The sequence below is a fragment of the Chrysemys picta genome, chromosome 8 (genome assembly GCF_011386835.1).
Source record: "Chrysemys picta bellii isolate R12L10 chromosome 8, ASM1138683v2, whole genome shotgun sequence".
NCBI classification, from domain to species: Eukaryota; Metazoa; Chordata; order Testudines; family Emydidae; genus Chrysemys; species Chrysemys picta.
The window spans coordinates 109,517,103-109,540,923 of record NC_088798.1 but is presented as its reverse complement, the minus strand read 5'-3'; the positions used below and the strand labels follow the sequence as shown (position 1 = coordinate 109,540,923).

Here is a 23,821-nt window from a genome sequence, read left to right as displayed (position 1 = left end):
TGGCCAATGCCAGGTGCCCCAGAGGGAATGAACCTAACAGGCAACAATCAAGTGACCTCTCTCCTGCCATCCATCTCCACCCTCTGACAGACAGAGTCTAGGGACACCATTCCTTACCCGTCCTGGCTAATAGCCATTAATGGACTTAACCACCATGAATTTATCCAGTTCTCTTTTAAACTCTGTTATAGTCCTAGCCTTCACAACCTCCTCAGGTAAGGAGTTCCACAAGTTGACTGTGCGCTGTGTGAAGAAGAACTTCCTTGTATTTGTTTTAAACCTGTTAATTTAATTTGATGACCCCTAGTTCTTGTATTATGGGAATAAGTAAATACCTTTTCCTTATCCACTTTCTCCACATCACTCATGATTTTATATACCTCTATCATATCCCCCCTTAGTCTCCTCTTTTCCAAGCTGAAGAGACCTAGCCTCTTTAATCTCTCCTCATATGGGACCCGTTCCAAACCCCTAATCATTTTAGTTGCCCTTTTCTGAACCTTTTCTAGTGCCAGTATATCTTTTTTGAGATGAGGAGACCACATCTGTACGCAGTATTCAAGATGTGGGCGTACCATCGATTTATATAAGGGCAATAATATATTCTCAGTCTTATTCAATATCCCCTTTTTAATGATTCCTAACATCCTGTTTGCTTTTTTGACCGCCTCTGCACACTGTGTGGACATCTTCAGAGAACTATCCGCAATGACTCCAAGATCTTTTTCCTGACTTGTTATAGCTAAATTAGCCCCCATCATATTGTATGTAGAGTTGGGGTTATTTTTTCCAATGTGCATTACTTTACACTTATCCACGTTAAATTTCATTTGCCATTTTGTTGCCCAATCACTGCCCTCACTTCACCCCGAGGTCGCCAGCCCAGCGCCCGCAGGCCCCTGCCAGCATGCGCTGCTCCATCGCCAGGCCAGGCTGCTACTGGGACCCGCCCAGCACCCTGCAGAGGCGGGGGGGGGGGGGGCAGCCAGTGCCGGGTGTGTCGGCTCCTCAGGGTGGGGACCTGCTTCTCGGGGGGGCGGTTCTTCGGGGTGGGAGCTGGCTCCTTGGGGTGCGGGCTGGCTCCTCAGGACGGGGAACGGCTCCTCGGGGGGGGGGCAGCTCCTGGGGGGGGGCTCCTCGGGGCGGGGCCAGCTCCGGGGGGGGTGGGTGGGCTCCTCGGGGGGGGGGCAGCTCCTGGGGCGGGCAGCTCCTCGGGGGGGACGGCTGGCTCTGAGCGCTGCGGCTCTGTCCCACGGGAGGCCAGTGGCTTAGGAAAAGCAGGGCCAGGCTCTGCCGCGCTGCCCCATGGGAGGCTGCCCCGGCCAGCGGGGGAGTGGAGCCCAGGTGCGGGCCCCGCCGTGTAGGGAGGCTGCGGGGTCACAACGAGGGTCAGGGAAGGCCTGGCTGGGCTCGGTACCTCCGGGAGGTCGATGATGTAGGGCTGGTTCTGGAAGATGGGGGGGTTGTCGTTCCGATCCTCCACAATGATGGGCAGCTTCCTGGAGACCTGCAGGAGCAGAGGCGGCTGAGGGACAGGGGCTGGGGGCCCCGGTCCAGCCGTGACGGGCACTGCTCCGGGCACACCAGGGCGCAGCGTCTCAGGCTCCAGACACAGCGTGGATCCAGTCAGCCCCCGCAGACACCAGGAGTCACCAGCTTCTGCCAGGGCTGGACTAGACCTGGCCAGACCAGCTGCTGCCACGTCTGTCCCCGAAGAGCTTCCAGCACAACGCACCCGCCCCTGGGTGCATAACCTGCCCACTCCCCATGCGTCCACACGCAGACCTGCTGCCCCACTCCCCCAGGCATGGACCAGCCAGCCCCCCGCCCTGCCCCACTCCCCCAGGCACGGCCCCTGCCAGCTTCCATCCTGCCCCACTCCCCCAGGCACGGCCCCTGCCAGTCCCCCGCCCTGCCCCACTCCCCCAGGCACGGCCCCTGCCAGTCCCCCGCCCTGCCCCGCTCCCCCAGGCACGGCCCCTGCCAGCCTCCATCCTGCCCCACTCCCCCAGGCACGGCCCCTGCCAGCCTCCATCCTGCCCCACTCCCCCAGGCATGGACCAGCCAGCCCCCCGCCCTGCCCCACTCCCCCAGGCACGGCCCCTGCCAGCCTCCATCCTGCCCCACTCCCCCAGGCACGGCCCCTGCCAGCCCCCGGCCCTGCCCCACTCCCCCAGGCATGGACCAGCCAGCCCCCCGCCCTGCCCCACTCCCCCAGGCACGGCCCCTGCCAGCCCCCCGCCCTGCCCCACTCCCCCAGGCATGGACCAGCCAGCCCCCCACCCTGCCCCACTCCCCCAGGCATGGACCAGCCAGCCCCCCGCCCTGCCCCACTCCCCCAGGCACGGCCCCTGCCAGCCTCCATCCTGCCCCACTCCCCCAGGCACGGCCCCTGGCAGCCTCCATCCTGCCCCACTCCCCCAGGCATGGACCAGCCAGCCCCCCGCCCTGCCCCACTCCCCCAGGCACAGCCCCTGCCCCGCTCCCCCAGGCACGGCCCCTGCCAGCCCCCATCCTGCCCCGCTCCCCCAGGCACGGCCCCTGCTGGCCCCCCACCCTGCCCCACTCCCCCAGGCACGGCCCCTGCCAGTCCCCCGCCCTGCCCTGCTCCCCCAGACATGGCCCCTGGCAGCCCCCCGCCCTGCCCCGCTCCCCCAGGCACAGCCCCTGCCCCACTCCCCCAGGCACGGCCCCTGCCAGTCCCCCGCCCTGCCCCGCTCCCCCAGGCACGGCTCCTGCCAATCCCCTGCCCTGCCCCGCTCCCCCAGGCACGGCCCCTGCCAGTCCCCCACCCTGCCCCACTCCCCCAGGCACGGCCCCTGCCAGCCCCCCGCCCTGCCCCACTCCCCCAGGCACGGCCCCTGCCAGTCCCCCACCCTGCCCCACTCCCCCAGGCACAGCCCCTGCCCCACTCCCCCAGGCACGGCCCCTGCCAGCCCCCCGCCCTGCCCCGCTCCCCCAGGCACGGCCCCTGCCAGTCCCCCGCCCTGCCCCACTCCCCCAGGCAAGGCCCCTGCACCGCCCGCTCCCTCACCTCGGTGTTGATCTTGTCTGTCACTGTGATGGTGACACTGAGTTTCTCTTTTGTCTGGAAGGAAACACAAAGTGGGGGGAGCTTTGCTCAAGGGATGCCCCAGCTCCCTCCTGCCCCCCTTCCCCGTTCCCATTGACTCGCCCCATATTTCACTTCAGCGCCACACAAGGCAGCTCATTGGGACCAAAGCGAGCTGCGCTCCCCAGAGGTCCCCTCCCCGCAGGTGTGGGGGGAAGTGTTCCTGTAGGGGACAAGGGAACAGCAGCGCCCCTCACTCCCGATCCGCAGCCCCCAGCGACCCCAGCCTGGGACTCCTTTCACGTCTGCTCCCTTTGCTGTGGAGGGGCTGTGCATCAGCTCCCCAAACCCTGCCAGCCCCTGCCCCCGTCCCAGTGCTCCCCGGGGGAGCTGCTCTGGGGCTCCCTCCAGCACCCCGCTCAGAGGGCAGAGGCGGGGGAGTGGCCTGGGGCTCCGCCGGGGAGCTGCCCCTCCCCAGGGAGGCTCCTGGTGCCACTGCCACGGGTGCCCTCTCCCCCGTGGGATCCGAGAGTGCCAGGCCCTGTGGGGGTGGGAGTCCTACGGCTGCTGCCTGGCACTGCCCGGGAAAGGGGCTGCAGGGAGCAGGCCTGGTGCCATCTGGGCTGCACAAGGTCAGAGTAGCTGTGACGGCCCCGGAGCATCGCCCGCTGCCCTGGCTCTGGTCTCTATCATCTCCGTGCCCAGCAGGTCCCGGCCGCCCCGTTACCTCACGGTCCAGAGAGGCCGCCAGCAGCACATCGCCTGTCGTGGCGTTGACAGAGAAATAGTAGGCGTCCTGCCCGTTCATGCCATAGAATAATGGGTCACCATCGGCGTCGAAAGCCGTCAGCTGGAAGGCCCAGGCTCCTACGGGGGGGGGAGGGGGAGACGTCATGGCTGGGACAGGGCCGGTCAGAGGACCACCCGCTGCAGCAAGGGCCCCCAAGGAGGCAGCCAGCTGCTCCCTGTGAGGAAGTGGGACTGTTCTTAATGTTTTCTCTGAATACTGTGTGGGTGCCTCAGTTTCCCCTATGCATTTCTTATCTAGGTGGTGGGAGAAGGGGGTGTGATTTTTGCAGAGCCCTAGAGGGCAGATGTGATGCTGTCTGGACAGAGAATGGCCAACAATCTGTCTCCTGGCAACTAATGGCCTGGGCCCCTCCTCTACAAAGGTGCTAGCTGAAGGTGTTGGAGAACAAAGAGATTAGGTGACCTTCTGGCCCGGGAAAGGGACAAGGGGGGAGGAGGGGCTGGAGAGTTTCAGTTTTGGGCTGGCTGGGGAATTGGAGGGAGCCCCAAGACTGGTGTCCAAGACTCCTACCCCCAGAAGGACCTGACTAAGGAGTCCTGTTTATGCCTACAAGCTCTGGTTTGGACTGTGTTCCTGTCGTCTAATAAACCTTCTGTTCTACTGCCTGGCTGAGAGTCATGGTGAATCGCAGGAAGCCGGGGGTGCAGGGCCTTGTCCCCCCCAAACTCCGTGACACTCCCACCCTGCTGGGGACAGCCCCAGCTCCACCCAGCAGCCTGGGTAGCTCATCACAGCAGAGATGGAGAGATCAGTGCAGGCTGTAAGGCCCTTCCCAGGGAGAAAATCCCAGGTCCCAAAGGGCTCTTGGATTGAATGGAGAAAGGCCGGGCGAGATCCAGTGGCAGGAAGCTGAAGCCAGATGAAGTGGGAATTTTCTGTAATGTTTTATGAATCCTGTGTGTGCCTCAGTTTCCCCTATATTGTGCATGGCTCCGGGGGTGGGGGGACAGTTTGCTCTCAGGGAGGCTAAGAGACATAGGTGGGCATGTTGCCTGCTGTCTGAGCCAGGGTGGGGCACTGAAAAAAGACTGTCTGAGTCTGACTCCATCTCCACCTTGGCTTAACCACGAGATCTTGCATGATCTAAAAAATTACAAAGGATGAATATAGGCAAACAACACAGGAATGCAGGGGCAAGATTAGAAAGGCAAAGGCACAAAATGAGCTCAAACTAGCTACAGGAATAAAGGGAAACAAGAAGACTTTTTATCAATACATTAGAAGCAAGAGGAAGACCAAAGACAGGGTAGGCCCACTGCTTAGTGAAGAGGGAGAAACAGTAACAGGAAACTTGGAAATGGCAGAGATGCTTAATGACTTCTTTGTTTCGGTCTTCACCGAGAAGTCTGAAGGAATGCCTAACATAGTGAATGCTAATGGGAAGGGGGTAGGTTTAGCAGATAAAATAAAAAAAGAACAAGTTAAAAAACACTTAGAAAAGTTAGATGCCTGCAAGTCACCAGGGCCTGATGAAATGCATCCTAGAATACTCAAGGAGCTAATAGAGGAGGTATCTGAGCCTCTAGCTATTATCTTTGGAAAATCATGGGAGACGGAGAGATTCCAGAAGACTGGAAAAGGGCAAATATAGTGCCCATCTATAAAAAGGGAAATAAAAACAACCCAGGAAACTACAGACCAATTAGTTTAACTTCTGTGCCAGGGAAGAGAATGGAGCAAGTAATTAAGGAAATCATCTACAAACACTTGGAAGGTGGGAAGGTGATAGGGAATAGCCAGCATGGATTTGTAAAGAACAAATCGTGTCAAACCAATCTGATAGCTTTCTTTGCTAGGATAACGAGTCTTGTGGATAAGGGAGAAGCTGTAGATGTGGTGTACCTAGACTTTAGTAAGGCATTTGATATGGTCTCGCATTATATTCTTACCGATAAACTAGGCAAATATAACTTAGATGGGGCTACTATAAGGTGGGTGCATAACTGGCTGGATAACCGTACTCAGAGAGTTGTTATTAATGGTTCCCAATCCTGCTGGAAAGGTATAACAAGTGGGGTGCCGCAGGGGTCTGTTTTGGGACCGGCTCTGTTCAATATCTTCATTAACGACTTAGATATTGGCATAGGAAGTACGCTTATTAAGTTTGCAGATGATACCAAACTGGGAGGAATTGCAACTGCTTTGGAGGACAGGGTCATAATTCAAAATGATCTGGACAAATTGGAGAAAAGGTCTGAGGTAAACAGAATGAAGTTTAACAAAGATAAATGCAAAGTGCTCCACTTAGGAAGGAAAGATCAGTTTCACACATACAGAATGGGAAGAGACTGTCTAGGAAGGAGTACGGCAGAAAGGGATCTAGGGGTTATAGTGGACCACAAGCTAAATATGAGTCAACAGTGTGATGCTGTTGCAAAAAAAGCAAATGTGATTCTGGGATGTATTAACAGGAGTGTTGTGAGCAAGACACGAGAAGTCATTCTTCCGCTCTACTCTGCGCTGGTTAGGCCTCAACTGGAGTATTGTGTCCAGTTCTGGGCACCACATTTCAAGAAAGATGTGGAGAAATTGGAGAGGGTCCAGAGAAGAGCAACAAGAATGATTAAAGGTCTTGAGAACATGACCTATGAAGGAAGGCTGAAAGAATTGGGTTTGTTTAGTTTGGAAAAGAGAAGACTGAGAGGGGACATGATAGCAGTTTTCAGGTATCTAAAAGGGTGTCATAAGGAGGAGGGAGAAAACTTGTTCACCTTAGCCTCTAAGGATAGAACAAGAAGCAATGGGCTTAAACTGCAGCAAGGGAGGTTTAGGTTGGACATTAGGAAAAAGTTCCTGTCAGGGTGGTTAAACAGTGGAAGGTGGGGGGGATGGATAGCTCAGTGGTTTGAGCAGTGGCCTGCTAAACCCAGGGTTGTGAGTTCAATCCTTAAGGGGGCCACTTGGGGATCTGGGGCAAAATCAGTACTTGGTCCTAATAGTGAAGGCAGGGGGCTGGACTTGATGACCCTTCAAGGTCCCTTCCAGTTCTAGAAGATGGGATATCTCCATTTTGTATTATTATTATTATTATTATTATTATGAATAAATTGCCTAGGGAGGTTGTGGAATCTCCATCTCTGGAGATATTTAAGAGTAGGTTAGATAAATGTCTATCAGGGATGGTCTAGAGAGTATTTGGTCCTGCCATGTGGGCAGGGGACTGGACTCGATGACCTCTCGGGGTCCCTTCCAGTCCTAGAATCTATGAATCTATGAATCAATGGAGAATCTGAGACGACCATGGCAGATCCCATCGCCAGGACACTGACCCCTCGCGCCCCAGAGGGAATTGGGTCCCCCCCCCAAGCAGGGAAGCTGGGCACAGATCCCAGCTGGAGAACAAAGGCTGGGGAGGGGGATAAGAGCTGGCTGTGGGAGGAGCCGCAGCTCTCACCTGGGATCTGACCAAGCAGGTCAGACAGAGACACAGCCCCTGACACTGGGGTTCCCTGGGCTCTGGGCTGGCCAGGCTGGGCCGGGCTCTCACCTGCCTCTCTCTGGGCTCCCCAAAGACTCCCTGTGCTGTGCCCGCTGCCTGCCCAGCGACTGCGCTGGGGGAGTGTCACTGTGAACGCTGGGCGAGGGGCATTGCCCCCGGCGGCGTCTGGCTCAGCTGGACTCGCTGGCAGAGCTCACGGGGGGACAGGGGGGCTGGAGCCCAGAGGTTCAGTCCGAGGAGGCGGTGAGGCTGTGGGGCCCATGCTGGAGGAAGCGTGAGCCCCCTCGGGGGTCTGGCCCACTGGAGGGGTCGTCCAGAGGCTGTTCCCAGGCTGGGGTGTAGCAGCCAGCCAGTGGACCCCTGACTTGTTCCAATGAGACGCAAGGCAGCTCTCCCCAGTGCGCGTGATTAACCCCGGGCAGTGGTGGGTTCTCCTTGGACAGCTGCCCAGCCGGAAGACTGGGTGCCGTACAGGGAGCGGGGTGGGGCTGGTGGCCTGGGCTGTCAGGACTCAGCCTAGGCATCGATGGTGCTGTCTGGCCTGAACCCTGTGACTGGTTCTCTGCATCACCCCAGCCTGGCCCCGCCGTCTCCGCCCCGCACTCACCCACGGCCAGGTCCTCGGGCACATAGGCGATGGTGATGCTGAACCTCGGGGCTGTGTTCCCTGAAACTGCAAGGGAGACGTTTGCCCAGCGTTAGCCCCTGCGCTGAGCTGTTCAGAGCCCCCCTCGCCCTGCTGCCAGGGCACTGCCTGCCCCAGGGGGTGCCAGCCCAGCCCTGGCATGGCACTCCCTGAGCAGCTGGCTTTGAGCTGCTCCCCAGGCCGCTGGGACGCCAGGAGGTACCAGACTCCAGGGACATCTGGAGTGGGCAGGCTGGGTCCTTGGGGGTTACTGCTTGGACCCCTGCCCACAGGAGGGCACTCGGTCCCCAGTGCCTGCAGCTGCTCCGGGTCTCCGAGGTCGCCTGCTGCGGGGGCAGGCACCTGCCCTGGGGAACCCGACCCTCAGTGCCCAGCCCCAGGGGAATCACAGCCCCCTACCCCCCCACACTCTGTCCTCGCCCCCCCATGCGTGCCATGCCCCCTTCCCGCCAGCCAGGGAGTGAAATCCTTACCCGCCACCAAGAGCAAGGGCAGCAGCAGCAGCGGGCGCCAGGCCATCCTGCCAAAGGGACCTGCTGGCACATTGGGGGGGTGGGGTGGGAAGTCTTCAGCGAGAGCTCCCTGCTCCTCACACCCTTCCGCTGCGTGTCTCTCGCCCCCCCCCGGAACAGCCTCTCCTGCCCCCTCCCCTGCCCAGCCAGACCTCCCGGGCAGTTCACACGCCAGAGCCCTGGGGCCGCATGCGCCTGGGTAGGTGCCGCAGCAGGGGCAGAGTGTGGCCAGGGGATGGGCACCTGGAGGGGGCAGGGCAGTGCAGGGGGGACCCCATGGCAGCTGGGTCTCCAATGCCCAGCACACCCTGCACCTCCGGGACCCCAGGCGGCTCTCACGGCGCTGGGGTGAGCGAGCCCGTCCCCCAGAGCGAGCAGGCAGGGGCCCGATCCTGCCCTCACTCCCAGGCTGGGATGTGTGAGCCCGTGGAGGAGGCAGGTGAGAGGAGATTCCCCCAGCACTGAGCCCGCAGCTCCACTTGGTCAGTCCAAGCACCGGCCCCACCACGCCCAGAGGCTCCCGCTGCCCCTCCCGCAGGGCGACGAGCTCTGGCCCCAGCTGCTCGCGCAGGGCGGGTGCATACGACGGGGAGGAAACGCCCAGCCACCCCAGAGAGTTCTGTCCGTGGGGGGTGTAGGAGGGGCTCCCAGGGGCCTGGCTGGGGGGGTAGGGGTGGGATGACAGCGGAGAGAATCACACTGAAGATCCAGACTCTCTGTGCGGGGCCCGCCAGGCTGTCCCCTGGGAAGGGTGGGCGTCCCGTCGCTCGGGCCTAGAATCCACAGCAGGGAGCAATCGTGTCCCGGGCCCCACGGACTCCCACACTCCTGCTTCCTGGGGTGCTGCTCTGTGATGTGGCGTCACCAGGCCCGGCCCAGCCGTCTCGGCTCCCCCATCCCAGCGCACGACCCTGCCACTGGCAGGACCTCAAGCATAGTCAGGCCATGAGTGGCGAGTGGCCCTGCGCTGTGCCCCCTACCTGCGCTGTGGGGCTCGCTCAGGGATGCTGCCCTGCTCCCTGCTGGCTCCGCGGGCTCTGAGACCACAACAGACCTTTGGCTCCTGCTATAATTGGGCTGATCAATCATTAACTGCAATTAGTGGGTCACAAATCATCTCTGCCTTCCTGCTTCCTTGAGGCCCTCCTCCCCACTGCTCTGGGTCAGGATGCCAGTAGCAGGCCCGTGGGCTCTGCTGGGAGCTGGGGGGAGCCCTAGGCAGGGGCGGCTCCTTGGTGCAGGGGCGTTAGGAGTTCCCTCTACTCCCCCCGTTGGACTTGGGGGGACCCACCCCACAGCTCTGTCATGCTGGGCCCCTGCTTCCTGGTCGCCCCAGCTCCTCCCAGCCTGCCGGGTGCCCAGCAGCTGCCCCCACTGCCCTGCCATCCAGCTTTGACTCCCAGGGCCCCCTGAGCAGGGCTGGGTAGCAGGATTGCCGGGGGATGGGCAGATTGGCACTACAGCCACATTCAGACCCTGCCCAGGAGTGGATGGGGGTGACCCGGCAATCACAAGGAGCTGCTGGGCCAGGGCGGCTGCACCGCGCAGAGCCCAGGACCCAGGAATCCGAGCGGCTGGGTTGGGAGGGAGCCTGAGCGAAGCGGGATGAGCGACAGGGGGTCAGACGACCTGATCTCATGCTCCCCTCTGGCCTTGACCTCTAGGAATCAGGATACAGCAGCTAAAGCATGGGTTTGGGAGCCAGGACGCCTGGGTCCTCTTCCCGGCTCTGACTGGCTGCGCGGCCTCGGGTGAGTCCCTTCCCCTCAGTCCTCGTCTGATCCTGCCCCGTCCCCCAGGGATAAATTCATTCCCGGGCAGACACAGCTTCTCGGGGGCCCACTACAGCCCTTCCAGGCGTGGAGCCCATGGAGAGACACCGGTCTCCACGAACGGGATGGAAGGAGGCAGCCGATGGGCGAGGGTGGAACGAGAGGCAGTTCTGCCCCCAGTTTTATGTCTTACCCCAGGATCCTGGCCCGTCCACACTCACATCCTGCTGTCTGGGAGCCCTGCACAGCTCAGGGCCCCTGCCCCCCATCCTGCCCCTTGGCAGGGGCTAAGGAGCCCCTCCCCTGGCGCTGCAGGGCCCCAGAGCTCACCCCGTATTGCAGCACTGAGACGCCCGGGGGATTCATGTGACCTACTTCCAGGTCTCAGGGACAAGGGGGATTGTGCAGCTCCTCTCAAGCGGAAGATGGGTTGGAGTAAAGGCATGGGGAGTGAGTGCCCCCGGGGGGTCTGGAAATGGGGCCAGGCACCTGTCGGGTGCAGTGTTGTTGGGGGGTGGGCAGCGAGCACAGAGAGCCCTGTGCCGCCCCCCAGCCTGGCCAGAATGGGGTGGGAATGGGAGAGTCCGGGAGCAGGAACTTCAGAGCCCCCCGGATCGACAGGGCCCCCCAGACATGCCTGTCAGCCAGGTTCCCCAGCACGGCCGCACCTCTGTTTCTGGGCTAGGTCACTCCGGTCAGGGCTCTGAGAGCTCAGTGCCAGCCCTCTGGGGGGGGCAGCCAACCCCTAGCCTGGGGCCACGGCTCGGAGAGGAGGGAGCTGCCGCCTTTGCCTCAATGGGACCGTCACTCTGAGCCCACATGACGACGTTCCATGGCCGTGGTTCCCTATTGCACCCCAGTGGGCTGCCTCCCCGCCAGCCCCAGCCCCACATCCCTGACAGCCCCCTGCCCAGTGCCGGAGCCTGACAGCTTCAAAGGCCCCGTTGGGGGGTTTCAAGGCAACCCCGTGCAGCGCACCAGCCGTGCAAGAGCCAGGTGACCCCCAGCGGGTTGGTGACCCCGGGGATGCTGCAGGTTTGGGGTGAGCAATACCCCCCCCAAGGGCTGACCGTGCCCCAGCCCAGCCCCCCGGCGGCAGCGTACACGGGGCCTTGGTGAGAACCCCCGGGGAGTGGGGGTGGGGAGCCGGAATGGCGCCTGGTTGATTTGGGCCTCCTGGGACCCCTCAGCACCCAGCAGCCTGTGTGCAACGCTGCTCCAGGAAATCCACAGCCCTCTCTGCCCTGCACAGTCAGCGCGGCCCTGCTCACCTGCCTCCCTGTGACAGCCCCGAAACCGCATCCCCATGGGGCCTCCAGCACCCCCGGCCCTTCAGCTGAAGCCGGGTACCAGTTATTGATCCCAGCCAGAAACAGGCCGGGGCAGCTCCCCCAGGCTCCCCCCGCCCCTGACAACAAGCCAGGAAGCCGGGAGCAGGCAGCGCCCTCCAGAGCCCTGCTAGGGAGTCCCCCTGGGCAGGCTCTCCCCAGTCACTCACACCTGTCCGAGTCCCGCCTCTGAGAATTATTGTCATTGCCATGTGCTGGTCTGACTCCTTCCCCCCCCCCCCATCTCTGGGCATCCTGGCACAGGCCCTTCCAGCCCCCGCTCAGCTCCCAGGGTGAAGAGATCAGTGGGAATGACCCATTGCAGCCAGCGGCACGGGCAGTGGGTGTCTGGCGCCCTGGGGGCACAGCGCACACAGCCCAATGGGCATATGGGGCCAGAAGGCCTCTGCTCTCATTTGGGCACCACATTAGGAGCAAGATTTCCCTGAGGGCCCAGCTCTGCTGTGACAGTGATGAGAACACCACACCTCGGGGACCTGGCATGGCCCCACCTGGTGTCCTCCCGGGGCTCTGCTCCTGGGGCGGGGGGTGCCCTCTGCCCCTTCGGAGCCCGCCCCGCCCTGTGCCATCCCGGGTTATTTCCCGATGTTATCATCACAGCTTGGAAACCAACCAACCAACCAGCCAATCAATAACCAGCAGAGCGGCGACGTCAGGGCGTCCAAAGGGCACTGGGATGGGGAAGGATCCCCACCCTGGGCAATAGGCTGCCTCAGGAGGGGCAGGGCGGCCGACAGGCTGTGGGGCAGAGCCTCTGTCTGACTGTCAGCATCAAGAGCCCCCTCTGACCTACCGCAGGGTCCTGGGGAGCCCGGGGCCAGGCCAGGCCACGCTCCTTGGGGATCCGCAGCCTGTAACGTGGGAAGCGGCCACCCGTTCGAGGGCTGAGGGTGCCACGAAGAGCAATTCCCTGGCTCCAGGTGCTGCCCAGCATGCTGCTGAAAGGCACATCTGCCAGGCATCCCCCTGGCACCAGGTGCCAGCAGACTGTGGGGCCGCGCCAGCCTGGACAGCTTGGCTGGTTGCTCTGTGAGGTTTGCCCCTGGGACTCGGAGCGAGCAGTCCGACTCGGAGCGAGCAGTCCCCCGCCCTGACGGGGAGATGCAGCCAGGGCAGGGCTTGGGCCAGGAGCACATGCCGACAGCCTGCCCCGCTGCTCCAGCCCGTCCCCAGGGACCTGGCAGCAGCTGGTTGCCCACGTGCTCCAGCAGCGCATTGGGGGCTGGCAGGCAGCCACAGCTAGTTACTAACAAACGTCCCACACTGTGACCAGAACGACTCCGCCCGCCCGGGACATGACTCTCCCAGCGCCTGCTGCCACGCTGGGCGTCAAGCCCCGCATGCCAGGCTGCGCCCCCAGCCTCACAGTATTGCCTGGCCCGGTGCGCTGGAGGCTCTGGGTGGCTGGAGTGCCGCCCTGCAGGGTGCTGGGGAGCTCTCACCTGCCTGGAGCCTCACACACCAGGGGGGGGGCGCGTGCCCATGTGCTGGGCTGGGCTCTTACTCACCCCTGGCATAGAGGGCTGGGCTGTGGGCAGGAGTCTTGCCCTGAGCCCAGTTACAGCTCTGCTCTGTGTCAGGGCAGGGACAGCACCCCTGGCGGAAGGAGCTGGGGAGTGGGGTGCCGAGGGGGTTCCCAGGTGGGGGGAGCAGGCACTGCAGGGGGCTGTGCAGGCCCCCGGGGAGGGCAGGCACCGGGCAACATGCAGCTGTGGAAACAACACCAGGTGGCTAGGAAGTGCTTCCTGGGCCCCACAGGTCCTGGCAGTGCCCCTGTTGGGGATACGATGGCATTCCCCCTGCCCCAGCCTGCTGTGAAACGCAGGGGACGTTCACCCCAAGGGCTGCTCTCCGTGGGGAGGGGCCCCCTGGGCCACAGGCCGGGGCACTGGGGAAAGCTGTTGCTTCCAGGCAGCAGAGAGCTGAGAATCTGGGTCCCTTCCAGAACCTAGCTTGGGGGACTGGGGAGCCCACTGGGGGCAAGGAAAAGAGTTATTGTGGGGCAGGTCCCTGGCCTGCACTATACAGGGGGTCAAACGACATGATCACATTGGTCCCACCTGGCCTGGGAATCTATGGGGATCAAAGCAGGGCTGCTCCTCTCTGCTGGGTGCACCTAAGAGTGACCTCCACTGAGCCCCTTCATTCCCTCTGCCCATGGAGACTCTGGGCTGGTGCCTCGGCCTGCCTTGGGGTGCCCCAGGCTGACCTGGGAGGCTGGTCGCAGGGCTGAGCTGTGGGAGGGGCTCCCACTCTGCAAAATCCCTGCTGCTCTTGCTACATGTTGAAGTTGAAAAAGCATTTGTTACATTAGCACAGGGCATCCGGGATGGACGCCTGGGTTCTAGGTCCAGTTCTGGGAGGGGAGTACAATGTAGTGGTCAGAGAGTGTGGCTGGAAATCAGGCCTCCACCACGGACTCATTGTGTAACCGGGGGCAGAGCCCATCCCTGCTCTGGTTGCCCGGCGCTTGCCCGCAGGGTGCTGAAAAGCGCCGGCTGTGGGTGCAGCCTACCCCCTCCCCCCGAGCTCCACCGAGCAGGATTTGTGGGGCGCAGCCTTTAGGCACGTTACGGCCCCGGTCCCAGGAGGTTGTGCGGCGCAGCCTTTAGGTGCACTACGGCCCCGCCTGGCTTGGCCCGAGCTGCCCCCTCTGCCCGCGCTGGTGGAGCGGGCCGTGGACTGGTCCATTCGTGCCGCGGGGGGAGGCTGCTCCTGCGTGCGGCGTGGCCGGTTCCATCGGGCGGCGGCCCGGGGGGGAGCGCGACACCATGGGGCGGGGCTGAGCACAGGGCCCGAGGAGCCAGCGCCAGGCAGCTGCACCGCGCCCGCGGGCTCCAGCGGCCGGGCCATGCGAGCGGGCTGAGCCCGGCCTGCCGGCGGCAGGTAGGGACCCCGGGCGGCGGGCTCCGCGCCCCGGCCCCGCAAGGCCCTGCGGGCTCTGGAGGGGGGAGCCCGGGGCGGCGGGGGAGGTGCTCACACAGCCCGGTGCAGGGGGGGGGGGTAGTGCACACACAGCCCGCTGCAGGGGGTGTGGGCCGGGGGGGGGAGGTGCTCACACAGCCCGGTGCAGGGGGGATGGGCCGGGGGTGGGTAGGTGCACACACAGCCCGGTGCAGGGGGGATGGGCCGGGGGTGGGTAGGTGCACACACAGCCCAGTGCAGGGGGGATGGGCCGGGGGTGGGTAGGTGCACACACAGCCCAGTGCAGGGGGGATGGGCCGGGGGTGGGTGGGTAGGTAGGTGCACACACAGCCCGGTGCAGGGGGTGTGGGCTGGGGGGGTAGGTGCACACACAGCCCGGTGCAGGGGGTGTGGGCTGGGGGGGGGGAGGTGCACACACAGCCCGGTGCAGGGGGTGTGGGCTGGGGGGGTAGGTGCACACACAGCCCGGTGCAGGGGGTGTGGGCTGGGGGGGGGGAGGTGCACACACAGCCCGGTGCAGGGGGTGTGGGCTGGGGGGGTAGGTGCACACACAGCCCGGTGCAGGGGGTGTGGGCTGGGGCGGGGGGTGGGTAGGTGCACACACAGCCCGGTGCAGGGGGTGTGGGCTGGGGGGGGCGGGTAGGCGCACACACAGCCCGGTGCAGGGGGTGTGGGCTGGGGGGGGCGGGTAGGCGCACACACAGCCCGGTGCAGGGGGTGTGGGCTGGGGGGGGCGGGTAGGTGCACACACAGCCCGGTGCAGGGGGTGTGGGCTGGGGCGGGGGGTGGGTAGGTGCACACACAGCCCGGTGCAGGGGGTGTGGGCTGGGGCGGGGGGTGGGTAGGTGCACACACAGCCCGGTGCAGGGGGTGTGGGCTGGGGCGGGGGGTAGGTGCACACAGCCCAGTGCAGGGGGGATGGGCCGGGGGTGGGTGGGTAGGTAGGTGCACACACAGCCCGGTGCAGGGGGTGTGGGCTGGGGGGGTAGGTGCACCCACAGCCCGGTGCAGGGGGGATGGGCCGGGGCGGGTAGGCGCACACACAGCCCAGTGCAGGGTGGATGGGCTGGGTCGGGGGGTAGGCGCACACACAGCCCAGTGCAGGGTGGATGGGCCGGGGCGGGGGATAGGCGCACACAGCCCGGTGCAGGGGGGATGGGCCGGGGGAGTCAGACCATAAGAACGGCCACACTGGGTCAGAGCAATGGCCCATCCAGCCCCGTGTCCTGTCTCTGACAGTGGCTGGGGCCGGATGCCCCAGAGGGGATGAACAGAACAGGGCGATTATCGAATGATCCATCCCGTTGTCCAGGCCCAGCTGCAGACAGGCAGAGCCCGTGGTGGTGGGTGTGGAGGGCAGGAAGGGGATGTTGTGTGTGGGGGGATTTGGGGTTAAAGTGGATCAGTGGGTTTCTCTCTCTCCTGCCGTCTGGGATGTGGGGAAAGGTGCTCCCGGGCAGGCCAGTTCAACCCCCGCAGGGCTGCGGTGCAGGGTTGAGTGAAGTTGGGGCAGGGTCTCTGGGGGGTGGCTTTGTTCAGATCAGGGTATAGCGCAAAGGGGCTGCAGGGGGAGAGTCTGGGTGTAGGCAGCGCCCAGGGCAGCAGGGCAAGGGGGCCGGGGGGAGGCAGTGCCTGGGGCTGGGGTTACTCTCTCTCTCTGTGGAGGCCGGTTACTTGGGTCCCCTGTAAAGGGGAAGAAGCCTCTGGCTGGCAGATGGGAGGTGGTAACTAGCCACATGGCAGGCTAAGCTAGCCCAAGTGCTCTTGCTCCCATGTACTGTAGCCAGCCTGGACTATCTGCTGAGTCTTGCTGCATGCCCCAGCTGCAGGCTGTTGGACCAGGGCTGCTAGCCGGTGGCTCCTGGGGCAGGGCTTCTGACCCAGGCCACTGGGGCCTGCTGGTGATTCTGGGGCTGGCAGCTAGAGCTGGCGTGTTGGGATCGAAGGAGGTGGAATTATCATCAGGTGTTTGTACGGCAGCAGCCCCAGAGGGCCCGACCCAGATCGCAGTCCCCGTGAACTGGAGCTGCACAAGCGTCTAGTGACACATGGCCCTTGCCCTGGATTGCTGGCCTGGCACCGTGGGCCAGCACAGCCCTGCTTTGCCTCTTTAAACACATTTCCTCTCGTGTCTCCCCTTGGGGGGGGCTGCCCAGCTCGGCTCCTTGTTCAGTCCTTGCCTTGTGCTCCGCCTAGACGTTGGGACCAGTCGGTCTTGCTCACGAGTTCTCGGGGCCGCAGCTTTGGGATTCTGAGGGGTGCAGGGGAAGGTTCTGACTTCAGGTTTTGTCCTGGCATCACAAGGTCCCTAGTGGATGTCAAGGCGTCTTTGGCTCTCTGTGCTGCCCTGCGTACAGGAAGCTCTGTGGGGTCATTGGGGCGGAGGGGGGTGGGGGGCGTTGGATATGGCACAGGGGTCCCAAACTCTGCCCAGCCAGGGGCGGGCAGTGTTGGCAGCTTGCATGGTGCCCGGTCGTAGCCGTCTTCTGCTGTAATGTGCAGGCCCTGGGACCAGAGCGCAAAACCTTGCTCCGAGAGGGCTGGCCTGCATCTCCATAGGCACGTTGCATGTAGGGATTTAGTCTCATCAGGCGGCAGCTCTGCATTGTAGACCTAAGTTGGACTTTATTCATTCCTGTATGACGTCATCTCTTAAGCCAGGCTCCTGGGAGAAGTAGCTACAATGTTCCGTACAGCTCCTGACAAAGCCTGTGCTAGGGCAGGGTACGGTGAACTGCTGACTGTAGGCCACTGGAAACCCTGCACCTGAGATCTCCCAAGGCTGGGTAGCAGAGTTGAATAGGATGCACGCGTCAGACTTGTTTTACTTGAAAGGGTTCTCTGTGCGAGAGGGGCTATGTTTCCAGTTACAGATCTGTTCTTCGATAGCCTCCGTCACGCTGCTCAGCCGTGTTTGCCTATTCGCCTGGTTACCCTGCTAGGCAACAGGACTGCCCACCTGCCGTACGCCCCCCTTCTGTAGGCTCAAGGCAGCCTGGCCATTCCCTACGGGGGCAGGTGGGTTAGAGTGACACCCAGTTCAGCTCCAGCTTTTAAAACTGGTTCTCATCTGATGGAAGAGTCTCCAGACTTTCGAATCCCCTCCTCCCCCCGGCTAGTCTGTCCCTGAGGAATTAGAAGGACACTTTGTACAGGACCTACTAAAACACAGAGCTCCCTCCTCTGGTTCAACTGGAGCAGTCAGCTCAGAGCTCTTACCCAGAGCTGGGGGGACTTGCTCTCTCGACTGAATTTACTAATTTTCAGCTCCACTCAAACCCCAGGAAAATGTTTCTTCAAATGGAGAAGGAGCAGACGTGATGGAGGGGAAGCGGGGGGAGATCTTGGTGCTAAGCGCCTGGCAAGCGTTGCCACTAGCAGTGAAGCTCACAAAGAAATACATGGAAAGCAATAGAAAAACCGCCTGGCAATTGTTCTCTAGCCTGCCAGGGCACATAACCCACTTCGCAGCCAGCAGCCATCCATAATTCTCTGATTACTTGTATGCGCTGTCCTGGGGTTTCTGAAAAGCCCTGTTCGCCCCTAGGGACTCATGGGGGGCGAGGAGAGAGAAGTGGTCTCTGTAGGTCATTAGCTTATTAAATACCAGGCTAACGGCGGTTTAAAGGCCTGGTCAATGAGCACTGGATTCGAGCGGCCCTGGCCCAGGCCCTGTGCAGAGTAAATGGTTCTGGCTGTTTTTTTTCTAGAAGTGGAAATTCCGCTGGCTAAACTTGGTCACCAGCGTGAGCTAAACGGTGCCAAAGCAGAAGCGCTGTGTTGTTCTTGCCAACCGCTCTGCCCTGTCCCCTCTGTTGTGGGCAGCGCTGCCCTCCGCAGGCTGAAGTAATGGTCACGCTCCCCGGCTCCTTTCTCCGTCACATCCTGAGAACCCGACTCTTCCTCTCCGCTCTGGCAGCTGAAATGCTGGTTAGGACCCGCTGCGCTCTCTGGCGTCCTGGCTCTCCCTGCAGTCTGCCCAAAGCCAGCGCTGCTAATGCGACGGGCTGGGGCGGCTCCCATAGCCCCTTTGACCCGTCGTCCACACCTCCATGGCCACCTCCTGGGTCCTGTCTCTGGTGTGTCCCAAGTTGCTGTGGTAACGATGCCAACCTTGCTGCCTGACGCTCCCTTCTCTCACTCCTGTCTGTGTGCCTGCTGCCCCCATGCACGGCGCTCCCCCTCCCAGCCCGCCCTGGGCGGCCCACAAGCACTGACTGACCCAAGAGACGAGGAGGAGGTCAAACTACCCCTGTCCTTTGAGTCGCCTCAGGGTGTCCGTCTCTCAGGTTGAACGGTGGCACCTCATCCCGGGTTTCAGGACACCCTCCCCCCAGGCTCCCTCGAGAGGAGCAACTCTTGGTCCCTGTGATTCACACTCTGCACGTGCTCCGCACCCCTCAGTTTCCCCAGCCCCTCCTTCCCAGGATAATAGGAGCACGGCATGGATGCAGGCCTGCCCTTTACTAGCTCTCGTCAGAGGGAGAGCGAGCTGGTTTCTTATGCCACTGCAGTGCTTTGTGGGTAATTATGCACATTGCAATGAAAATAATAAGACCGGCTTCATAGCTGTGTCTAAAAATACGACTAATGCAGCGAGCTGGTTGAGGTGCCTTTGTTTGTCACCTTTGGGTGTTTGCTTTGCAGCCTGGCCGTGGGAAGCCGAGTCTCTTGGGGGGGGATTTGGGCTTTTAGATGAATTCTGGCCCCGCTTTGAATCGTTTTTCCAAGGGGAGCGCAGGCCCTCAGGCGGCGCTTCCGGTGGGATCAGTGCAGGAGTCTCTCCTGGGGTGAGTCCAGGAGGTCACGGTGCAGGCGGGAGGTTCCTGGGAGCGACTTGTTCCCCTCCTGGGGGAGCTGTCCTGCTGGGGGCACTGGTGACGGGACAGGGAGCCTTTCTCCCCTAACCCGAATCCAGCCCAGAGCAGCAGTGACCGGTGGTGATCCCCACCCACTTGGGGACCGATGTGAAATGAGAAGGTCCCAGTGGCCGGGTGCCCACCTGGCACAGAGCACTGCCAGGATTGGCTCTGATTGGCCCTCTGGCAATCTCTGCAGTTTGAATGGAGCGCGAAGGTGACACGGGCCAGTGAGCTCTTTGGGGCTTCCGTGGCTGGCAGCTGTTTGGTTGAAGGGCGCCTGGCCCCACCCCTGATTCCCTTGTTTGGACGTTCTGCATCTGGTCAGAGCAAAGCACCAGGGCATGGAACTAGAAACTGCAGGGCTGGGCCGACCCCAAGGCAGAAACCCCTGGGTCTCTTATTTTGTTACTGCCCCAAAGCACGTGGGTAGGGTTGTCAGTTTTGGTTGGACGTATTCCTGGAGGTTTCGTTACATGATCTAATCCTTAATTCAAGATGAATCTTTCATTCCAGGAGACTCCAGGACAATCCTGGAGGATTGGCAACCCTACACATGGGCAGCCTCTGAATACCGATGACGCACTTTTGCTCCCCAGGAGCTTGTGCCCGGATCTTGCAGGTGGTGCAGTGCGGTGGCTGGGGCTGGTGTCAGGAAGGCCACACGGAGAACTCGGAGCTAGTGCTCAGCAAAACCACAGAGGTCTCCCGTTGGAACGGACTGAATGGAAGGGCTGCTGGTCTGGGGGAAGTGAAGTCAGTCGGGAGCCAAGGGAGCGGAGAAAACAGAGTCGGGCGGGTTTGTGGGCTGAGTGGAAGCCGCCGCTCTGGATGCTGGCGCTGCTCTGAGTGCTTGGGGCTGGGTGGGAAGTGGGCGGTGGCATGGTTTCCTTTGGGCCATCTCGCCAGTCACGGTGGCTTTGGGATTGTGAGGGAAAAGGCCTCTGCAGCCTGAGAAAGAGGAGGCGGTACCCAGAGGGGGTGCATGCAGCACCTCCTCTGTCCGCTGGGCAGCTGTCCTGGGGTCCCACAGGAATTGGCTACCCACCAGCCTGGTGGGACAGGTGACTGGGACAGTGCCTGTCCCCCAGACGTGCCCGGAGCCTGCAGCCCCTAAGGCCCGTGGACAGTGTGAAGCCGTTCGGAGCTCTGAGCTGTTCTCCACCATTGAGAGCGCCCGCGCTCAAGTCCAGCAGAGCTGAAGCCTTTCCATGGGGCTGTCTCCACTCCGGTCTCTGCTCCACCTGCTGGCGGGAGCCAGGAAGGCCCCGGCTGTATAAAGGAGAGTTTCCAGGGAGCGGTGAGTGCGGTTCCGGCGAGCTGAGCGGCATGCTCACGCAGGGAGAGGCCTCACACGGCAGGGCAGACGCAGAGCTTGGGGGAACAGCAGGAAGTGGTGCAGCTGTGCTCTTAGGTTTGCAAGCTGAGTCCCTTCCGTTTCTTGCACAATGAGGTTAGAGCAGCATTCGCTGAGGCAGGTGGGGGCCTTCCCTACCCAGGGCAGCCTTGGGCTGGTGCCTAGATTCCCCACCTGGTGTTTGCAGTGGGCTTTAGCAGCAGCCTCTGGTCGAGCCAGCCAGCCCTGGTCACCTGGCGGGAATAAGCATTCCCCAGCAGTGCCCTTCAGCGCTCCAGGGCCCGGCTGGCCGGCCCCCGTGCGAGTGCTGGGTGGTGTTTGTGCTGCTGCGCCCTGCGTTGGAGCGTAAACGGTGTGTCCTCGGCTCACAGCAGCCACTACATCTGACTTGCAAAGCAGCGCTGGTCCCTGGAGCAGTAAAACCTGCTGCCGCTGACTGCCCTGGTTTATGGCTCCCAGGCATGGAGCACATGGAACAAATAAAGGGGAAAGAGACTTTTAAAATCCCCCTTGATTTGTGCAGTGGCTGTTGCTACTTCTGTGAGGGGCGGGTGTAGCTTTGCCCGGGTGGGCCATGAGCTCTGTGCTGGGGGACTGATTGGGCTGGGAGCCCAGAGCCAGCTAATGGAATGGGGGTGAAGGAGTTTTGTTTGAAATGGAAGAGAGTTTAGGGGGAATTGAATGACCCCTGGTGGAGGAATGCAGCAGTGCTGGCCAGGTAGGGGGAGGGCTCTTCCTGCAGGTGCATGGCGCTGGTGGGCTGTTCTGGGCAGCGCATGGCGGCTGTGGGAGCGGCGTTGTGATTAAGGCGGAAAAAGCCAATACAGGACGTGCCCCTAATTCACCTAGGATGTGACTGATCTGCCCAAGTCCTTGGCCCACCAGGGCTGGCTAGGGTGGGAAGGAAAAGCAGCCCAGTGCAGTTGAGCTAGCCGGGCTCTAGAAAAGTGCAGTTCTGACTTTTCCAATAAAGGGGAAGAAAGGGGTTTCCTAAAACGGCGGTTTTGCCCCTTGGCTGGCTGGACTCAAACGCCCGATCTCTGCTGCTGAGCTGGCCTCAGGGCGCCCGGCAATGTGGAGAAGACAGTGTTCCTGTGCCGTTTGGGTGGAGTCTCGCACATGGGAGCATTTAGACACGTCTGTCCAATACACATGGTAACGCTGTCACCAGTCACGCTCACGGGACCCCGCCTTGCCCAGAGACCCGCTAGCTGTGTGCCAGTTGGCGTGCGTTATTTCTTTGAGGAGAGGTGAATTGTTGCCCGTGGTTCTGGAGCTGGCAAAGGCCTGGGTCTCTAGGGCCTCGTGGGCCGGAGTGCACGCTGCGGCAGTGGGAATCCGCAGCTGTCTTGTGTTTGGGGAATGAGGCTGGTTGTGAGTTGCTGTCTCCCCTCAGGGAGGGGCCATGCCAGGAAATGAGGGGGTCACCCAAGGCACCCTGCCTTAGCATTTCTGTGCTTTGAAAAGTGTGTGAGGTGGGTTTTGGGGGGGCCAGGGGAGGGGCGGGATTAGGTGTTGCTCTAATTTGGAATGTTCAGTTTTTTTCGAAAGAAAACGCCCACATCCGCGTAGCGCGCTCAATGCGCAAGGTATTCGCCCTGCGCAGACCCGCGGTGACATCTGCCACCCACAGACTCTGTTCTACAGCAGTGGCCCAGGCATGGCAGCTCAGACTCCGCAGGGCTCGCCTCACGGCGTGTCCTGCTCCGCAAAGCGCCTGTCTCAGATGGAGGGAGGATGGGAGCGGGGTTCCATGGTTGGGTGCTAACGATTTCTAAAGCAAATATACTCAGTTCACCAGGGCAGATTTTGCGAACTGCCAGCCCTGCAAACTCAGTCCGGACTCTTTCCACCGTGTGCGCTGTCCTGATGAGTAAAGCATCTGCAGTCCAAGCCCTGCCTCCCTCTCGCGCCTGGGGCCCTTGGTGGGTTTGCACAGGTGTCGTTTCCTGGAGCTCAGTGACCAGCAAGGAGGGACAGAATCTCTCTGAGTGATGCAGAGCTCACAGCAGTAAAACGCTGTGTGAACTTTTGACTCGGATACGTGGGGGGTGGGCCCAAGCTGCAGGATGTGCTCGTCGCAGCGAGCGCTGCTTGAAGCCCTGCATCGTGGTGACCTGGATGAGAGACAGAGACCGACCAGCTGAGGGAAATGAGGAACCAAACCCTGATCTGCATTATGCATTGCAGCCAGGACCTCTGTGCCAGCCCACCTCTGCCCCCTGCCTCCAGCACATATGTTTTCCTTGCCATCCTGGATCTGGCTAGCTGTCTGTTTGCTTTTGGCTCGGAGCATCTGAAGTGCTTTGCTCTTGCTGGCAGCGCTGCGGGGAACGTGGCTAACAATTGAGGTCCTTTGGCAGGAGCTGTAACTGGGGCTGGACGGCTCCGGTGCCCTGAGTGTATCTGTTACCAGCTGTGCAGCAGCGCTTGCAAAAGGGGCTCTGTTACTGGTGCAGACAATACCTGAGGGGGCTGTAATGGAGCCCAGGGACAACCCTACTTCTCTGCTGTGTCTGGGAGGTTCCTGGGTGCGTGTGACAGCACTTTGTGCCGAATGTGATCATGTGTCCCTTAGAGCCGGCTGTTCGTGTGCGGCGCTCTCAGCAAAGTGCAAATGAAATTTGGGGGCAAAAGGAGAAGTAGTCTCTGAAAATCCCAGATCCTGTCAGGCGGGTGTCTTCAGTGGAACTACTGTCAGCTCGTTTTTGGAAATGATTAGATTTCCAGTTGTCCGTATCCCTTTAAAGGGACAGAGTCAAAGGAAAGGCTCCATGCTTAAAAAAAACCCAAACCAACTTCCTCACTTTGTTTCTAGCGCCCTAGGTGGCTACGTAGTGTTTCCACTTGTAACAAAATTACTTTTCACCACTGATGCAGTTCTCACTCCTGGAGTTTCTCTGCTTGAGCAGTGAGACCAGGTTTCTGAGCTTCACTTTACTTCCTAGGCACTAGCCCACGGCTGCCTTGCAAACGCGGTGAGAGCCAGACGGATGTGTACAGTCTAGTCCAGCCGGTGAAACTGTCCTGGGGACTCTGTTGTGAGCGGGGTCTGAGATGCAGCTCTTTGCCCCAAAGCCGCTCACTCTGAAGCGCCCA

General features: G+C 61.5%; 2 protein-coding genes across 3 annotated transcripts in view; one reads left to right on the top strand and one right to left on the bottom strand.

Moving 5' to 3' along the window:
* Window positions 1-9,511, bottom strand: part of CDHR2 (cadherin related family member 2) — a 28,752-nt gene extending 19,241 nt beyond the window's left edge. Inside the window, 6 exon segments of the mRNA XM_065555191.1 lie at window positions 1,418-1,507; window positions 3,035-3,088; window positions 3,780-3,919; window positions 7,910-7,975; window positions 8,422-8,484; window positions 9,441-9,511. Coding sequence (XP_065411263.1) covers window positions 1,418-1,507; window positions 3,035-3,088; window positions 3,780-3,919; window positions 7,910-7,975; window positions 8,422-8,467 — 396 coding nt within the window. The 5' untranslated portion in view covers window positions 8,468-8,484; window positions 9,441-9,511.
* A 4,798-nt stretch (window positions 9,512-14,309) lies between these two features.
* Window positions 14,310-23,821, top strand: part of RNF44 (ring finger protein 44) — a 33,469-nt gene continuing 23,957 nt past the window's right edge. The window contains exon 1 of one of the 2 annotated variants that reach the window (XM_005282274.4): window positions 14,310-14,467. The gene's annotated coding sequence lies outside the window, so the exon portion shown is untranslated. The remainder of the gene's footprint in view (window positions 14,468-23,821) is intronic. The other variant, XM_042844270.2, reaches the window with a different exon arrangement.